Source organism: Tetrapisispora phaffii, chromosome 3 (genome assembly GCF_000236905.1).
Source record: "Tetrapisispora phaffii CBS 4417 chromosome 3, complete genome".
Lineage (NCBI taxonomy): Eukaryota > Fungi > Ascomycota > Saccharomycetes > Saccharomycetales > Saccharomycetaceae > Tetrapisispora > Tetrapisispora phaffii.
This window is the reverse complement of record NC_016522.1, coordinates 94,147-112,377: the sequence shown is the minus strand read 5'-3', so window position 1 is coordinate 112,377 and position 18,231 is coordinate 94,147. Positions and strand designations below refer to the sequence as shown.

The 18,231-nt window shown below is 32.1% G+C and overlaps 8 protein-coding genes across 8 annotated transcripts; 3 read left to right on the top strand and 5 right to left on the bottom strand.

Moving 5' to 3' along the window:
* Nucleotides 1-302: 302 nt before the first annotated feature.
* TPHA0C00600 (uncharacterized protein) lies at nucleotides 303-626 on the top strand (the record flags this gene model as incomplete). The annotated part of the gene is made up of 1 exon (XM_003684603.1): nucleotides 303-626. The coding sequence occupies one exon, from the start codon at nucleotides 303-305 to the stop codon at nucleotides 624-626; it is 324 nt and encodes a 107-aa protein (XP_003684651.1).
* A 180-nt stretch (nucleotides 627-806) lies between these two features.
* On the bottom strand, nucleotides 807-1,109 carry SMD3 (mRNA splicing protein SMD3; the record flags this gene model as incomplete). Its single annotated transcript, XM_003684602.1, has 1 exon — nucleotides 807-1,109. The coding sequence occupies one exon, from the start codon at nucleotides 1,107-1,109 to the stop codon at nucleotides 807-809; it is 303 nt and encodes a 100-aa protein (XP_003684650.1).
* A 402-nt stretch (nucleotides 1,110-1,511) lies between these two features.
* Nucleotides 1,512-4,442, top strand: PEP3 (tethering complex subunit PEP3; the record flags this gene model as incomplete). Its single annotated transcript, XM_003684601.1, has 1 exon — nucleotides 1,512-4,442. One exon carries the CDS (start codon nucleotides 1,512-1,514, stop codon nucleotides 4,440-4,442), a length of 2,931 nt encoding a protein of 976 aa, XP_003684649.1.
* A 195-nt stretch (nucleotides 4,443-4,637) lies between these two features.
* On the bottom strand, nucleotides 4,638-6,839 carry GID11 (Gid11p; the record flags this gene model as incomplete). The annotated part of the gene is made up of 1 exon (XM_003684600.1): nucleotides 4,638-6,839. The coding sequence occupies one exon, from the start codon at nucleotides 6,837-6,839 to the stop codon at nucleotides 4,638-4,640; it is 2,202 nt and encodes a 733-aa protein (XP_003684648.1).
* A 603-nt stretch (nucleotides 6,840-7,442) lies between these two features.
* Nucleotides 7,443-8,597, bottom strand: TPHA0C00560 (uncharacterized protein; the record flags this gene model as incomplete). Its single annotated transcript, XM_003684599.1, has 1 exon — nucleotides 7,443-8,597. The coding sequence occupies one exon, from the start codon at nucleotides 8,595-8,597 to the stop codon at nucleotides 7,443-7,445; it is 1,155 nt and encodes a 384-aa protein (XP_003684647.1).
* A 1,007-nt stretch (nucleotides 8,598-9,604) lies between these two features.
* On the top strand, nucleotides 9,605-10,429 carry TPHA0C00550 (uncharacterized protein; the record flags this gene model as incomplete). The annotated part of the gene is made up of 1 exon (XM_003684598.1): nucleotides 9,605-10,429. The coding sequence occupies one exon, from the start codon at nucleotides 9,605-9,607 to the stop codon at nucleotides 10,427-10,429; it is 825 nt and encodes a 274-aa protein (XP_003684646.1).
* Nucleotides 10,430-10,566: 137 nt separating this feature from the next.
* On the bottom strand, nucleotides 10,567-11,613 carry PCD1 (8-oxo-dGTP diphosphatase; the record flags this gene model as incomplete). Its single annotated transcript, XM_003684597.1, has 1 exon — nucleotides 10,567-11,613. One exon carries the CDS (start codon nucleotides 11,611-11,613, stop codon nucleotides 10,567-10,569), a length of 1,047 nt encoding a protein of 348 aa, XP_003684645.1.
* Nucleotides 11,614-11,921: 308 nt separating this feature from the next.
* Nucleotides 11,922-17,702, bottom strand: SEC7 (Arf family guanine nucleotide exchange factor SEC7; the record flags this gene model as incomplete). The annotated part of the gene is made up of 1 exon (XM_003684596.1): nucleotides 11,922-17,702. One exon carries the CDS (start codon nucleotides 17,700-17,702, stop codon nucleotides 11,922-11,924), a length of 5,781 nt encoding a protein of 1,926 aa, XP_003684644.1.
* Nucleotides 17,703-18,231: the final 529 nt, after the last annotated feature.

Sequence of the window (18,231 nt, the reverse complement as noted above, 5' to 3'; positions counted from 1 at the left end):
TCATACCTTGGTCGAGTGATTGAAGATATATCTTTCTGATCAACGAACTAAGACAGCAATACCATATGGCATTGGTGACATAGAAAATTTCGATTAATATATCAGAATCTACATATTTCTTTACTCTGTGATTTATAACTGGGACTGTTTTATAACAATAAACTTCCTCAAACGTAGAAGTACTTAAATCCCAGATGCATAAAAAAAAGATATGAAAACATTAACTTGACGTTATAATAACTTTTAGATAAATAAAGAAGTTGAGCAGCTTCAATTGTGGAAAGAGGAACTACAATCATAGTATGTCTGGCAGAAACGATACCAAAAGCAATGGTTACACAAATGATTCCAAAGACGATAGGAACAACACTACTGTGTTCGATGCTGAATCGACATATTTACTTCGGAATCGCAGTGAGAATTTAATCTCACAGAATAAGGAAAGAATACCTAAGAAGGAGGATATAAATGCTCTCATAGAGGAAGCTATGAACTTACAAGATGAAATCAATATTTCGTTTGCTGAGCTCAGCGATCTTAATAGACAAGTACGAATTGATGTAGAAGAGTTTTGTAAAATTAGAAATATGGATGTATCGAATATCTCAAAGGATGATATATTTTAGAAGTGAATGGAAAATAGTTATATTATTTATTGATTTGAGGATATGTCTACGACTATCCTGTTTAAGTATGTATAGTTTGACATAAATTATCAATATTAAATTTTAGTAAAATGCAGATAGGATTAGTATATGTAGTTAACAGAGGTTATAAATGATAAAACAATCTAAATTATCATCAAATTATCTCCTTCTTGGTCCACGTATTGGTGGTGGAGGTTTAGACTGAGGTCCCGTCTTAAACAAAGGTGCATGTTTCAACATATCTGGTAGTGCAAAAAATCTAATTTGTGATCCTCTAATGAAGACATCATCCATTCTCGTTACCTCACTATTCACTCCAGTGTGCGTTACATCGCGCAACTGAACATTCATATTATCCTCACTATCTACTAATTTACCTCTGTATGTCTCACCAGTGCTTAGCTCCAAAGAAACAACATGGCCTTGAGCTTCGCTCAACAATTTGATTGGTATGTTGCTCATTTACACCGAGTTTATTGCTTAAATAATAACTCTATATAACCCTTCTTGTTTATTAAGCAACGATTGTATCTATAGAGCAGTGGTTGATTGGGTTTCTACAACTATAAAAGCATCATTCAAAAGTTAACTATTAATATAAGATTCTATTATAATTGAAATTTGGAATTTCGAAAATTTCAATTATAACGTTCTGAAAATTTAAAGGATCATACATCAGACAATAAAAGTAATATTTAAAAGTTTAAAAAGTTATAATATAATAGAGCAGATTAATATGCAATTAATGTTAAATCTGAGAATAGTTGCTAGTGCATAAACTTTTGAATAATTGACAAGCAAACTTAAACTATATATTAAGCAAGTTGAAGGTATAGCTTTCCGAGAAGCAATATTTTAGTGAAAATGGGGGCAGATCCAAATTATAAGGCTGATATATCCCAATTAGGAGTCGATATAGAAGAAGTACGATTAAGCTTTATAAATGAATTAGACAAGAGCCATATTAGTTCGCTTCAAGTAAAGTCGAATATCATGTGTTTTGTTTTACAATCCGGCATTTTATTTGTCATTGATCTAGATAAACCTTCAAAAGTCCATAAATATCCGATACCATTACTTAATGGCGGGGGTAAAAAACCTATAGAGTTGTTAATTAGGATATGGCTAAGTCCAAATGGTAGTTTATTGTTTCTGAAAACGAACCTCTCAAATTATTATGTATGCGATGTAAACACACTTCTGGAAGAAAATGATCAAAAACCGACGAGAGCTCTTCTATTTCAGGTTGCTTCATTATCAAAAAATAATTACGATATAAATAGTCTCGAATGGTGTAACGATGCTTCCTTTTTGTGTGGAAGCAAAGATGGTCATGTATCTTTTGTTGATGTGCCAAATGGTGATTTGTTAAAACTTTCTAATCTGAGTGTAACAACAGTTTTAAAATTAATCAACAAATTGATGGTATATTGTGGCATCAATAAAAAAAATAAACCTTACATAGAATGCATTATTGTATCAGATTCTAATATAATGTACTGGGGTAATATTGACTCTGACAATCCAATACGGTCTTTAAAAAATAGGAAAGTTCCTGAAGAAAAGGAGCAATTTGATAAACTAAGTGCTAATACTACAAATAAATTTTCAACCTACGAAGATAGATTTTCTTGGGTCACAGCTAATGGGGTTGTCTTTGGACGTACTGGGGATGATATTGACCAAGAATATAAAACATTTACTAATTCCAATAGAAAAATTCTACTTGATGCAAATTTGTTTTTGAATGTAGAACTTACTGAGCGTCAAAAAATAATAAATGATATAATAATGACAGATTTTTATTTAATTTTACAGAGGGACACATTGATTACTGTGATTAACAGATTAACTAATGAGATTGTGTATGAGGAAGAACTTTTATTAAACGAATCTGAAAACATAATTGGATTAACAGCAGATCACTCTCAGGAGGTACCTACATATTGGTGTTATTCGAACTTGCATGTATATGAGATAACTATAAGCAATAAATCTCATTCTGTCTGGAAAATTCTCTGTAAACAAAACAAATTTAATACGGCACAAAGTCTCCTAGATATCAATAATATGGAAAAAGATATGATAATGCACAATAAAGGAGACTTTTTGTTTGAAAATGGAAATTTCTTTGATGCAGCAACTAGTTATGGAAATTCATCATATTCTTCCTTTGGTTCTATTGCTTTGAAATTCTTAGAATCAGATGATGACATTGATCCTCTGCAAGAGTATCTTTCCGTAAAACTAAAAAAGATACCATCAACGAAAGAATCGCAAAAATTATTGTTAACAAGTTGGATATTATGGACTTATTTAAAGAAACTTAATATCGTAGATGAAAAAATTGCTTCTGAAAAATCTTCTGTGTTGCTGACAAAATTGAAAGAAGATAAGGAAATTATAAAGTCAGAATTAAACACATTTCTGTCTGAATATGCTTTTTCATTGGATAAAAAAATAGTATTACAACTATTATTATCTCAAAATAGGCAGGATGAACTACTGTTCTATGCTAAGTTAATATCAGACTTTGAGTTTATTTTGAATTATTGGATCAAAAAGGAAAAATGGTATGAAGCTCAGAAAAGTTTATTAAATATAACTGATGTTAAACAAATTTATGAACATGCATCCCTATTACTTTTAAAGATACCTGATTCCTTGATCAAAACTTGGATGAAAATTGATAAAATAGATTATGTTAAATTAATCCCTTCCTTGTTGACATATTACTCACATTACATGAAAACTCCTGTTATAGACAATACTACAAATCAACAAAAGGAGAACTATGCATTAACGTATTTATTGTGGTGTATCAAAAATTATACCGTTACAAAAACAATCGTTTATAATACCGCTATTTATATGATGATTTCTACGTTTAATGATGATATTTTAGATAACAGTTATCAGGAAACCATTATAAATTTTATGACTGAACATGAAAATAGATTTGATATTAATTTTGTCTTAAGACTAAGTTTGAAATTTAAAACAATTATTGTCTCAATATATTTATATTCTAAGTTGAAATTATATGAGGCAGCAGTGAACCTTGCACTTGAGAATAATTTAATCGAATTTGCAAAGGACGTTGTAAATAATATAGGCTCCGAAAATGATATGACAGAACTAGAGACTAGTAGTAATGACAAACTGTGTCAAAAGCTCTATCTAAAAATTGCCAAAAAAGTTCTATTTGATGAAACTAACAATCATGATTTGAAAACAAATATCAACAATATATTAAGAGAAACTAATGGTATTTTAACTATCAAGGAATTATTACCACTTTTCAAGGAGTTCACAACTATTGCAAACTTAAAAGACCAAATTATCAAAAGTTTAGAATTACATGGTAAATCAATGTCTCAAATTACACAAAATATAAAGTCTTCGATGATAATGAAAGAAGAATTACTCCAAGATATGGAATATTTTCAAGAGAGATATATGACTCTTGAACCTGGAGTTAGTTGTGATGTGTGCCAAAAAATATTGCAAGATCAACGATTCTATGTGTTTCCATGTTCACATAATTTCCATGAACGTTGTATCAAAGATAGCATACTAGATTCGAATGAAATAATATTAAAGAGTAAGATTGAGAATATTGAGAGAAAACTCAATAGAGAAAATAACAAAGTAAGAAAAATGACATTAAACAAAGAAATGAATAAATTATTATCAACTAAATGCTGTTTGTGTAGTGATATTAATATCAATAAGATAGAATCATATGTTCTGGATATGAATAATACAGAAGAAAGTATGAAGTGGATTATTTAACGAATAAATACCATATTTTACTAATAAAAATAATTAAAACATGTAATTCATTAGTTATTTATATATCAATTAATGTTACTCACCTAAGTTATTTGTAAAATGGTATACTTCCTCTCTTCAAAAAATACAAGAAATATATTGTGAAAGTCTTTGTATTTGATTCGTCTATAAATAGAGACTATTCTAATTATGTTACTATGTGAATTCATAACTTGAGAAACTTCTTCTTGCCCATGAATTAATATTCCATTGGAGTAAACCATAATCGTAACCAACTATCAAAGAGTCATTCCCATTGGAATCTTGCATACAGTCTAAACCACATATATTGCTTTCGTCCGCTGATTCTAAAGTAACATAGCTAGTGATTGTATCTCTTGTGAAGTCATCTGTATAAGCTGACCACAGCGAAGTTCCACCTCTCCTAGATAATGGGAATCCCGAAAGTTGACTTGCGTTATAAACATCTCTTGTGGGGTTATTAGATCCCATAGATGGATAGTTATTGTTTTGATCATTAAGTAACTGATTAGTATTGTTTACAGAACTAGTTTTTGAATTAGGTGAATTATTCCAGTTGTTGTTTTCATAAGAATTAGTTCTAATTCTTTGAAGTCGAAAATCAAAATTATAAGGATCACTTCCTGGATGATGACTTTTGATTTTTCTATTTCTAGAAGTATTGCCATTTTCCATTATAATGCCACTGCTATCAAATTCTGACTCATTGTGGTAATAATCATAAATAAAATCGGGATTTATATTATTCCTATCTCTTATCTGATTATCATCTCTGTTTGAGTAATTAGGAGGGTCTTGATTTATTAAATAGAGCCCTTTTTCTTGTAAGGAATTATACTCATTAGTTGTTTTGCTACATAGCTCTGGGTATGGTGCTATGCTTGGAATCAATTTATCAAGTGGAACAGTTCTTGCTGTCGTGACATCATTGGGTAGGTCACTTGCATTTGGATTACTATTATCATCACTAAATATATTGCCCGCACTAGTAGTTTCGACTTTAGATGGGATGCTGATAACTTGATGATTTGTAAAGTTTCTTGTGTCAACAACATGGATTCTACTTTGGTGCTCTGTAATGAACAATAAATCATCGATGGAATTTGAATACTTACAAACTCTAAATGAACCACTATGAGAATATGGTCTTGTTGAATTTATTTCAATCATCGGTTTATACATATTTCTAGTATCATAGATCAAACAAACACCATTTTGAAAAATAGTTGCAAATTGTAAATCGTTATTGGAAAAACTGGTATAAAAACCATGATCAGAATTTGGTGCTTCATAGATATGCCTTCCATTTAGGTTCGAAGATAAATTTGCACAGCTACTGTTATTTGAAGCTGTCATATCTTCCAAATCTAGTTTACTTGTGTGATCCGGCAATGCATATCTTGGTATTCTCTCATTTTTTATTATGGTAGAATTCCCCCAACTTGGTTGCGTATCATAATTCAAAGTAAATAGATTATCGAATTCGTTCTTTCTGTATATCGCAAACTTATTTGTATCCCCAGAGACAACCATTGTTCTTGAATCGTTTGATAATGCAACATAGTTCAATGCAAATTTTAAATCAGAATACCTCTTTGTTAGAACCACTCTACTATTATTTATATTGCATTGGTACATATGATTGTCATTGTTACAAGAAAACATGTCATACTGGTTGCTTGAGATTGGGAGTAATGCTACACAGTTTGTGATAAATTGTCCTAAAACCAAAGATTGTGAAATATTTGTATTTGTATCATGCAGCTGTATTATCCCCTTCCATAAAGAAGGATTACTATAATTTGTATTGTCATTTAAGACGTTGTCGTTGAGAACCTCCACAGGTTTACAAGGTATATCAGCCTCAGCAGCCGTGTCATCCCCGTTGCCGGCGTGATTGACACCAAGAGATTCTCTGTCCGAATTATTCCAATTTGACGGATATCCTCTGTCATCTGGTCCTATTAATCCACCACAGGCAATCAAACCTTGCTTTTCAGTAAAACATCTCGGTTTAAAATTAAAATTAACCACTGTAGAACTCTTTGTAAAGGAATCCTTTTCCGCATCCTCAGTGTCAAAACTCGTGTCCTTGGAATTGATTTTCCTTATTGAATGGTCAAAAATGTAATATATGTTGTTGTTAACTTTATAATTTGAGCTTGCTTTGATTGAATCCCTCAACTGCCAGTGGTTAATCGATATTTTGTTATCGTACAACCTAATATTCGGCAATAAATAGTTTTGATATATCTTATTATACCCTGTATTGTTGAAATAAAAGTCTATGTAATCCTCATCTTTATTCTTGTACTTTTCCAGATCTCTATGCCTAAATGTAGGATTCCAATGGTATTTATGATTTTCTATTGTCATTAGTCACCGTTCTATTCACCAAACAAACTCTCATAACACTATCCTAATTCGGTGCTCCTTGTTTAATAAAATACTAAAACCTATTTATTAAAAACTAGTAATAAATTTGTATATTCAAATTCAAAAAATTTAGCCGCCGATGAATAAGAGGAATATATCTATGAGGGGAATTAAAGATTGTGTCTTCCTTTTATACCACAAAAAAATGATTTAATTAAAAAAAAACGAGCGACAATGGTGTCACTTTGACCCTTGTCCCTTAAAAAATAATTAATCCAAAATAAAACAGCTCCCTTAAAAAAAAGAAGTATTTCGTGTCACGTGCATATCACGTGATATTTAAATCAAAATTAACAAGCCAATGTTAACTATACTATACCGATTATATAGGACAACAGCCAAAGACAAAGGCAGAAGTACGATTATGTTTTAATGGTGATTCCGAAATAGTGGGTTCATTTATTTACATTTTTGTTAATCGGATTAATTCCATACGTTTATATAAATTTAGGTTTATTTATAAATTGAAATCAAAAATGTAGTGGCATGAAGAAACGAGAGAGAGAGAGAGAGACAAAGGCGAAAAAAAAAAGATTTGCTTCGTTATGATTTTAAGCTCATTAGTAGTATAGCAGCATCACTATCATTCTTTAGTCGTTGACCATTTGATTTGATCTCCAACTCTAATTCATTATTTGGTTTGGGACTAGCTTCATTTGAATGCAGTTGAGTATAGTATGTGTTTCTTAACGTTTCTGCACCAATGTTCGCCCAGTCTTCTTCATCTGTATCTGTACCTGAAACTGAACCTGATTTAGGTGTTAATACAACACGTTCGTTTAGTCTTGGAACAGTATCAGATATTTGTTCCTTAGATACAGTGGGTGAATTTATAGAAAAAATAGAATTTGGAACTGATGTATTTGTAGTGGTGCTGAAATTTATCAATCCTGGAGTAGGTGAAAGTAAAGTCGATCTAATACCAGATTCTTTAGAAATACTCATTCTTGCTTCTCTCTTTTCATTTGGCGCCAGCTCGGCTACGTCTTCAACATCGCTTTCGGTGCGGTTGTTATTAGTTGCACTGGGGTTATAAGCAATCACATTACTACTTCTCCTTCTGTTTCTAATACTTTTAGAGTTACTATTGGTGGTAGCAGTAGCACTCCAGGTCCTGCTGTTCTTTTTTGAGACAATTTGTGAATTATTTGGTTTTATTGAAGATTTCAATTTTTGCGAAAGTATATCGTAATTCAAAGAGGGCTTGCGATGGTGATAAATATAAGGATTTTCATCTTCTGAAGAATTCATTATATTTTCGTCTTCATCGTCATCTGAAACAATAGCATTTTCATCGATGTACAACGTATTCATCACAGATTTCTGTTTTTGTTGCAATTTCTTAGCTTTCGCTGTTGGTGAAGGTGAAAGAAGATGACTTGATGCGGTTATACTGTTTGATTTCTTATTTTCCTCATCTCTGATCCTATTAAACTCGCTCTCGCTCACATCTCCTAATTGTTTTGCGTACCATTCTCCCCACCCAACCTTTTTGAATACTATTCTCTTGCTAAAATCACCTTTCTCTAAAATCTGCATTAGAACCCTTCTCTTTTTTGAATTAGAGTATTCATTAAACACTGGATACTTTTTAGCAATGAAGGTATTAATAAACCTTATCTGCAGTGGACCACGTCCTAATAATAGCTCTGAAACAAAAGGTGTGACAGGGCTAGTTTGTTCCAAAGCATCACTCATAACTAATAAAAATGTAGATGTGTTTGCTAACTTTTACAGATTATTTCGGTTACAAAATATCTGTTTCTTCTCTTGAACTTGTTCTTATAGTTTCGTTTACCCTTAAAAATAAATAATTTATAGCAGATAATATTGGCTAGAACCCGCTAACTCTTTTATTTATTATTATATATATATTCCACAGAACAGATAAATAAACAATACGATTGTTTCTTGAAAGTGATATATATATATATTTATATATATATATATATATATCTAATACCGTTAATGATTAGAATGACTTACCGTTGAAACGTGTGTTAGTCATATAGTATTTAATTAATGGGAAACTCTTAGTTGTCCCTTTATTGTTTAAATATAGTAACAATACCGCGTAAGCTTTTGTGTTATGTTTTGTTTTTCAAGCGTGTGCCTTTCACGTGGATCATTGAAATCACGTGACTGTTATCATAAAAGGAGTCACGTGATTCAAGATGTGTGCTCACATAAAACACATAGTGTAATATTCGTTGTGTAACGATTTATTTAAGACTCAGGAGCGCTGTAAATGAGATAACGTTGTTATTACCATGATATACTTGTCTTAAGCTCCCCCTACCTTAGTTTATAACACACATATATAAATATGTGTGTGTTTTTGCATATATTTTACCTTTAAATTCATGTCTTTATTAATTGATTTCAGTAGTGCACATTTGCGGCGCAAGAAGGGTGTGAGAGAAAAAGAATCAAATCTGGCCAGTGTCAGTAATAAAGAGTGGTGTCAGCACATAAAATGGCAGGCGGATTTCATTGTTTGTTAACATTTTTGAGGTCCATACGACCTCAAAAAATAGGTCTTCGATTTATCAATTTTACAACCATATAAATATCTAGTGCCTATATATCTCATGTTCTAAGTAATTATGTCAAATACCTTATTGTCGATATATCTTTAATAGATAAACTTAATTGCAAGGAAAAACATAATTACCTCACGAACTTGAATAATAAAAACCAGCATTATGAGTGACGATAGATTCGACAAGCTAGGAAACTCCATTGAAAATGAGTCCATAGATAAAACTCAATCAGACAAGCTTCCTATTGAAATTGTCAAGACAAATAACAGAACCAGTAAAAAGTCCAAAGAGGAACAATTACCTCCTACTCGCATCCCAAAGAAAACAGCCAGTGGGAATGAGGCTTTCTACAGAGACAAAAATATTGGGAGATACACTAATGTTGAAGAGCATGTGCCAAAACAGGCTATCAAATCTAACAATGTGAGGTACAAGACAGAACTGAAGAAGGTTGATAAACATTCGAGGACAGGGAAGGTCGATACCATGAAAAAAATTAACAATGGATGGGGAAATGATCTTAACGAATGGGAATTTGAACAATATGCAGAAGAGGATGTGAAAAAGGATAAACAAAATGATTTAGGAATGGGCTTCGACGGGGGTCCTGAAGTGTCCAGTTTTCCATTACCAATGACAACTCTCTCATTCCAGGAATATTTAGAGGAACAAAATGATTTTAACAGAATCAACAAAGTTCCAAGCATAAATAACAAAAATATAAATTCACTAGATGACGAGCTCATAATTGATAATGAGCCGGAGATATTGAGTTATCCAACACATGCAAAATCGTATACTTCTCACCATCATATCTTCAGGGATGACAAGAAATTTTTGAATTACCAAGCATCAGAAATGACAACACCAAGGACAGATGTTGTAAACGAAGGTTGGGATACAACATTAAACTCATCAAATACTCCAACTAAAAACTTTGCCATCAAGAAGAAGGGCATAAATTTGGAAAAATTACCTTCCCTTTAATGAAGAATGAATCGTCGTGTTTTTTTTAACTCTTGTCTCTTTGTTATATACAGTTATATATTCGGCGTTATTAGTTGATTCTTTTAATGTTCTCGTATTCACATGCGTTCTTTAATAATATTGTATGTATTCATATATTAGTGCTGATCACCACTTTCATAGTCTGACGGTGCTTCTAGTTTTTCTAAACAAAATTTAGGTAAAACATCCGAATAATTAGTTGTTTTTGAGCCTTTCAACATAGCAAGTTCCCAATCAGTCCTACTTTTTGATTGCATTTGTTTACCAAACTCGTGTAATGCATAAATTAAATCTTCATCTCCAATTTTAATATTTAAAGAGGGATTCTGTTTATCATCTGTGTTATTTGAAATGTAACCATGAGCTATTCTAGACAGATCGTATAAAATTTTTGCAGTTAGCCCCCAGACATCTTTGTAAGTCAAATTATCATCTGAATTACCCAATTTTTCCTCATCAGAACTCATATCTAAGACATTATTCAGCCAACTTTCATCCTGTGCATTTAATGTAGGATAATAATAGTGGGAGACGTTCCATCTAAGGCCACCCCAAGCTTTTGTAATTTTCGTTCGTTTAGTATATTCAGGTTTATACTTATTAGTCAAATGATCATAGGAGTCATAGAACATAAAATATGTCAAATCAGATAACGGAATAGAAAAAATGGATGAAGTTTCCCCAGGATTTAATTTAGCCTTGAATTTTGAACCATCTATAGGGGTTGAATATTTCAATAAATTTTCATCTCTTAAATTGCTATTGTATAAAAAAAATACCAGTGGTTTTACACTTAAAAAGGTAGTTGATAAATAACATGGCAAGTTTACATTTAATTGTTCTAAACTCAATAAATATTCTTTATTGAGGAGCTCGTCATCTTGCGGTATTCCTATTTCTTCTTCTACCTCACGTCTCCCTGTATCTATAAAACTTTGGTCGGTGTCATCAGCTTTCCCACCAGGAAAGGACACATGTCCAGAAAAACTCCTTAAACCTCTAGATCTCTTAGTTAATAATACTCTCAATTCACCTCTTTGGCCAATGAATAATATAATCAAAACTACCGATCGTCTATGTGGAGGGGAAATTGATTGTATAGGGTATGGGCTTCGGTACTTGTATTTGATAATTCTTGACAAAAGCGTTAATGGTTTAAACATCTTTATATACCAAGACTGTATATATCCAAACTTATCTATATGATTTAATGTCAAATTTTATCAAATAATCCTTCGATAATTCTAATCTATTAATCTTTAATCATGGAGTCTATATATAACAAATAGCACAGTCATCGGAGATCAGAAGAGGGCACCGGCCTATCAAAAAAGCTAATTGTCGTAAAGATAAATAAATAAGAAAATGAAACATAATGGAGTTATATGTTAAATTAATAATTTACATGGTACAGATATATAAATAAATATATATGTATATTAGTTAATATACAGAATGAAATTGTCTGAGATTAATTCTGATTAACCTCTTGGTTCAAGTATAGCTCGCCAACTCTTATCAAAAATAATTTCACAGCAGATCTCAAATCGGATGGAACTGTTTTATCTAATATTTGGATAACCAAAGTATAAATTGAAGAGCAGTATTTATGAAAGTCCTCATCGTCGAATTCGTAATAACCTTGTAATATTTCCACTATTACTGGTCGCCATGATTTTATACTACGTTCCATTGTTCTATCGTCTAATTCGACATAATTCTTTAAGACGTCAGTACTAATGGAAATTAAACGGCTAATTAATTCAGGTTTCTTCTCATCATCGTTTAAGTACAGCATAAAAAAGATGTTAATTAATACGGCAGCAGCACTAGTTTCTTGCTTTAATAGATTTGGAATTTTATCAACTACACGAGCTTCTACTAATCTTGTTCTCAATTCATAATCGGCATTAAAATCACGAGCAAATTCGTATGATTTTTCTAAGATCGTTGCTAATTTCATTGATTGCTTTAAAGGTATGTGATTAATTAGGTCTTCATTATCAAATAAATCACTTATTAATTCAATCATCAATAATTGTAAAACACATTTAACCACAATAGAGTTCTTAACAAATAATCTACCACGAACGTCTTCTGCAGATCTTGCTGTAGATAATGGCTTTTGTGAATACTGAGAGGACTGGTCATCGGTTGTTTTAGTGAGTTGGGTTTCATTTTTGGAGTCATCCTCATTCTCTAGCATATCATTACCAACATCTTCACTCGCCTCCTCTTCATTAGCTCTTTGAATTGTATCAGTAATATTACCCTCTGTTTTGATGTTCGCGGATGATGGTTTTCTACCGCGCTTCAATGGATCATATTCAAACAATTCATTAGCAGTTGTTAGTCCAAATAGTTTGTCAAAAACATCTCCAATTTCAGTCCAATGTGAGTCTTGGAATTTAGATACATTCTGTAAGATTAATTCTTGTAAACAAGATCTACCTATTCTAGCAATTGTGTCATTTTCTTGACAGATGCATGAGACTAGTAGCCCTAAGAAACCATCTAACATTTTATTCAAGGCTTCAAAATAATGATTAAATAAAGCAACCAGATTTCTCAATGCTTGAATTAAAGTTGTTGACAACCAAACACTTAAATCATCATGGCTATTAAATTGATTTACTTCCCAGTGTTTGGATAGAACACCGAATATTGGGAACAATAATTTAGTACAAATTTTTTCCCAAAATACATCATCAAAATTTTTACCATAAGTTACTAAACAATCAAACAAGTAGTTCAAAGCTCTTGATCTGACCTCTAAGTCTTCTGCTGTCATAATTGTATCGTTAAAACAAAATAGCATTGGGAACCAGATATCTTGGAAAGTATCTTTTCCACGTAATATTTGTTGATAATGTTCATAGTTGGGGTCATCAGGTGCTGCAAAGCAAATAGTTGCGACTTTTTTAGTAGTTTCCTTTAATGCTTCTAGAGCGTGTAATGATAGTTTTTGGAATCTCTTATGTTTTGAAATTTCTCTAAAGACGTTATTTAATTCACTAAATGATTCATCTTGTGAAAATATGCTTTCGAAATTATTAGCAACAATATCGTTACTAACAAGTAGATAGGTCTTCTTAACGATAATTTCGTGTGGTGACTGTGAGGTATATTGTAACGATTCTAAAATAGGTTTCCACCCGGACTTTATTTTTTCAGATTTCGTTAAGATAAAGTTACGGAAACATTCGATGATCATTTCTTGGACCTCAATATTGCCTGAGTTTTGAATGATATATTCAAAAGGTTTCAAAAAGTCACTTTGAAATTCAAAACCAGACAATTCATCTATATTCAAAAATCTCATTGATAATTGACGTAAAGAATCAATAGCAAAAAATACAACAGCTAAATTGGCATTTGTTGCAATTTTATTAAAAGCTCTGCCCATAACGGCCCAGATAGGAGTCCATTCAACTTTAATACGATCCATATTATAATAACAGACGTCTACCATCTTTTGAAGGGAAAACATTCTTGGAGTTGATGCATCCTGGGAGGACTCTATCTCTTCGAGAGAAACATCAGTTAAAGCCTTGATGAAATCTATAATAGCATCACCAGGTAAATCAGCACTTTTGGTGAAAATATTGTCCATTAAAACAACCAATTCACTAGAAGAAATGTACTTGGAAATTTCATTGGATAATTTTTGCTTATGATGTTTCTCTTGAGCAATCTCGGCTGGAGAAGCTTTCTTGGACCACATGTCAAAAATAGATGTGGTTGTGACTGATCTAGTAGATTCCATAGACGATCTATGGTTGGTATAACGTGCTTGAGCAACATCTGGCAGGGTATCTCTGTCGATACCTTTCGATATCAATTGTAATCTTTCAACTTGGGAAACAACAAACAAAACATCCTTCCAAGATTCCTTTAAAAATGTACCTTCAGCTAAAGCTTCTTCTAATAAAATGATAATAGCATTGACATTCTTTAACTTTATCTCTCTTAGATTTTGTAAGTTACAGAATTGAACTAGGGCACCAATAAAAGACTTCTTAGCAAACTCGATGCCAAATATAGAAGAAATCTTGATTGATAATTTCAACCCTTCTAAACATTTGTTTGTTGTTTCTAGATCATCATAGTCTCTAAATGGAGGAGTTAATGAAGCCAAGAATGACATCCATAAATTCTCAAAAATAGATTTCACATGTTCGACGTGAGATGCTGCATAATAAACGTCAAAGACATCGTCGCCACTTTTTGATTTATTTAGATTTTTGAAAGCTAATTCGGTTTTTGATGAAATCTCTTTTGACACTTCTATATATGCTTCTCTAACCAAATCCCTTGAGCTGAAAAAGTTAAAGGCAGAAGGTTGCTGTGGAATAAGAGTCGAATCATCACTCAATAAAGCTTGATGTTGTTCAGAAAGTAATTTGATTTCATTATTAGCAATCTCATTAAATAAACCGACCATAAACTCTTCAGGCAAGTCATTACCATTGTCAATACCTTCATTGTTTTCTAAAAACTCCTTTAGGGTCATTCTATTCTTAACTTGGGCAGAATGTAAATCAGTATTTAACATAATCAAAGAATATGATAAAACGTATGCAGTATCGGCTTTCGAAAAGACTTCTGGATTTTGATCAACATATCTTTCAGCAAATTTTAACATAAATCTATCAATTTTTTGACCTTCACCAGGAAGTCTAAATTTTTGCAAAAACTCACGCAACGCATCTACAATTGATAAGCCTGTAAACTCGAATTCATCAACAAATGCATGCATAATTGCTATATTCTCGTCATCCCCTTCACCCAAAAATTCACCAACTTTTGCTAAATCTAAACCTTCTGTATTAAGTAACCATTTTGCAATACAGCTTGGGGAATTATTATCAATAAATCCTTTATCAAGTAATGCGGGAATAGCTCTCTTTGGTTTAGAATTAAATATCCTTATACAATCGGATAATTGAATCTTACGTTGCTTCAAATTTTCGAATTGTGTAGGATCATCTATATCTTGTAAATTATCATTTAGAGAACTTGAAATGCTATTACTGGATGGTAATGCAGAGGTTCTTCTCTCGTGGATCGAGGATGCGACTGACGATGAATGGTCATCGCGTGTGCTATTTTTATTTAATAAGGATGACATAGGTTTTAAAGCCCTGTGAGCCCAAGTACTCAATGATTTCAAAACAAATACTATTGAATTCAATGCAGCAATTTTCAAAGCGTACTCTATTGGGTATCCTAATGATGCTTGAGTATCATCTGGGGTAGACGATATATTCGAAATTGACAACAGTGGTAATTGATTTAAATCGTACGTGGCAAGTGGTTTTGCTAGTTGCTCCTGATAATATCCTCTTTGAGTGGAAGTAATGTCAACTCTAGTTATAGCTAACTTTGATAAATATTCCAACATTAGTTCCATTAAGTTAGGCATGCCTTGATTACAATCGTAATTTAGATAGAATTCAATTAAAGTTCTTGGATCATTACAAATTCTTTGAACAACATACAAGAAATATCTCTTTTGATGGTTTGTAGAAGTTATTAATTCTGATATTGGGAAATATATTTCGATTAAGAAGACTGGAATTTCTCTTTTGAATTGAGCTCTTAAATGAGAAATCAACAACCACATAATTTCTAATGTAATTTCAAACACTGGAGATATTGGTGAAGCCGCATTTCTAGCTATAGAAAGGCATAGATATTGTCTTATAGCATCAACCAATAAAACATGATCCCTACCAGGTAAATAAGTAGTGGTTGATAAAAATATATCAATGTGATCATTAATTATTGAGTGTATTATATGCAAAGATAACAATTTTGATCTTACAGCATGTGATCTCATATCCAAGTCGGATACTAAAGGTTTAGCAGAAATTTTTGCCATAGCTCTAAAAACAAGGAATGCATCTTTGATAGCTAATTCTTCAATATCAAGTAATGCAATATTTGACACAGATGCTTCATCATCCTGATCATCAGCTGCTTGATCAGCTTCTTCATTTAGATGATCCATATTACTGATTGTTAAAGATTCGGTATTTTCCTCTTTGTCCTTACGCAAGGAATCCATATCTACATCATTTCTTAATGAATTACTATATTCAGTACCATCTGCTTTTAATTCCGTTAGATCAATTTTATCAAAGATGGACCCAACTATTTGTATTAATGTAGCTTGAGCAATAACTTGATTGGAGGAACTTAAAGAAAATATAAAAATATTATAAATTGTTCTGACTGCCTTTAACAAAGAAGCACCATGACATAGAGATTCTGATGTTTCAGATAAAACGCAGCTAGATAATGCTCTAACAATTTGTAATTCGATTTTTTCATCTGTGCTCTCACCTTGGAAACAGTCTGATATAGCGTCAATTGAAGCATCAATTAATCTCTGTTTTGGTGGTGGAGTGATTCCGTTGGATTCAGCATTTTGTTCTTGATCGTTAGCAGCTTGGCAATCCGGTGGATTTACTAAAATCGATTCATCCAAGGCTTTGAATGAATATAGTTTGGAAAGACAATCCAAAGCACTTAATTGAATTTTATCTGATTCAGTTCTACAACAGGATCTTAATGATTCAAAAACTTGAATAGAGTCCAATACTTTTGGATCATTATTAGTCTGCTTCAAGGTGTCTTCTAATTTTGAAAGCACTCTTTCGACATCTTTTTGGGTATTAGGATATTTCTTAATGTCTCTATTTTCTAGTATATTTTTTAATGTGTCGATGACTAAAGTGTATGTCGATTTGATATTAGCTGTAGTTGCTGTTTGGGTAGAAGCATAAATAGATTTTTCGATAGCTGCTTCAACGCCTGCTGCAGCTGCTGCTTCAGCTGCTCGTTGAACTTCTTCCACATCATCTTCGATTGCTCGTTCCTCTTTTACAGCCGCTTCAACTGCTGCATCAATTGCACTATCTTCTTCTTCCTCTTCTTCTTCCTCTTCTTCTTCCTCTTCTTCTTCCTCTTCTTCCTCTTCTTCCTCTTCTTCCTCTTCTTCTTCCTCTTCTTCCTCTTCTTCTTCCTCTTCTTCCTCTTCTTCCTCTTCTTCCTCTTCTTCAGTAGCAACGACACTATTCAAATCTTCGACTTCCGAATCGCTTTCACTCTCAGATATCTCAACGGACTCTGCACTGTCAGAGGCTCCACCGTCTTGAACAGACCCTTGCTCTTCTGTGTGATCTAAAGATCTCTCCACATCATTTTTATTGGAAGAGTCAACTGGAATGTCCTCTAAATCTGACATAAGATGAAGATTACACAAAAACTATTAATCTGCTGTATCGATTCTTCGATAATCGGATCAATTTTTATTACAACAATGAAAACTGAAAATTACAATGACTCAAGCAAATTAAAAAAGCCTAAATAGTAAATCAATCATAAGTTAGATATACTTTAAAGTGACGAATGTATTAAGTAAATAATTATTCAATAATCAATTAATTATAAAGAAGTAATTGCATTTTTTTAATTAATGTATAATATTGTTTACTTGTCACTCCTTTAGAGATGGATACTGTTTTTCTGATGGAAGCATCTTTTACATTTTGAAATTTTAAAACAAAAATTGAGGCGTTAATTATGAGTATTCGGGTAAACCACGTTAAAGTGCGGGTAATATTATACATGAGATCTAATTATAGAGATGACTTAGATGACCATAATGGCTTAGATTTAAGGTCATCAAGTGCTATCATTTAAATGTGTTAGTAATAAATTTAAACCCTGATTAATTCTACAGACGAGTAATATCATTGAGAAATTGAACCCAA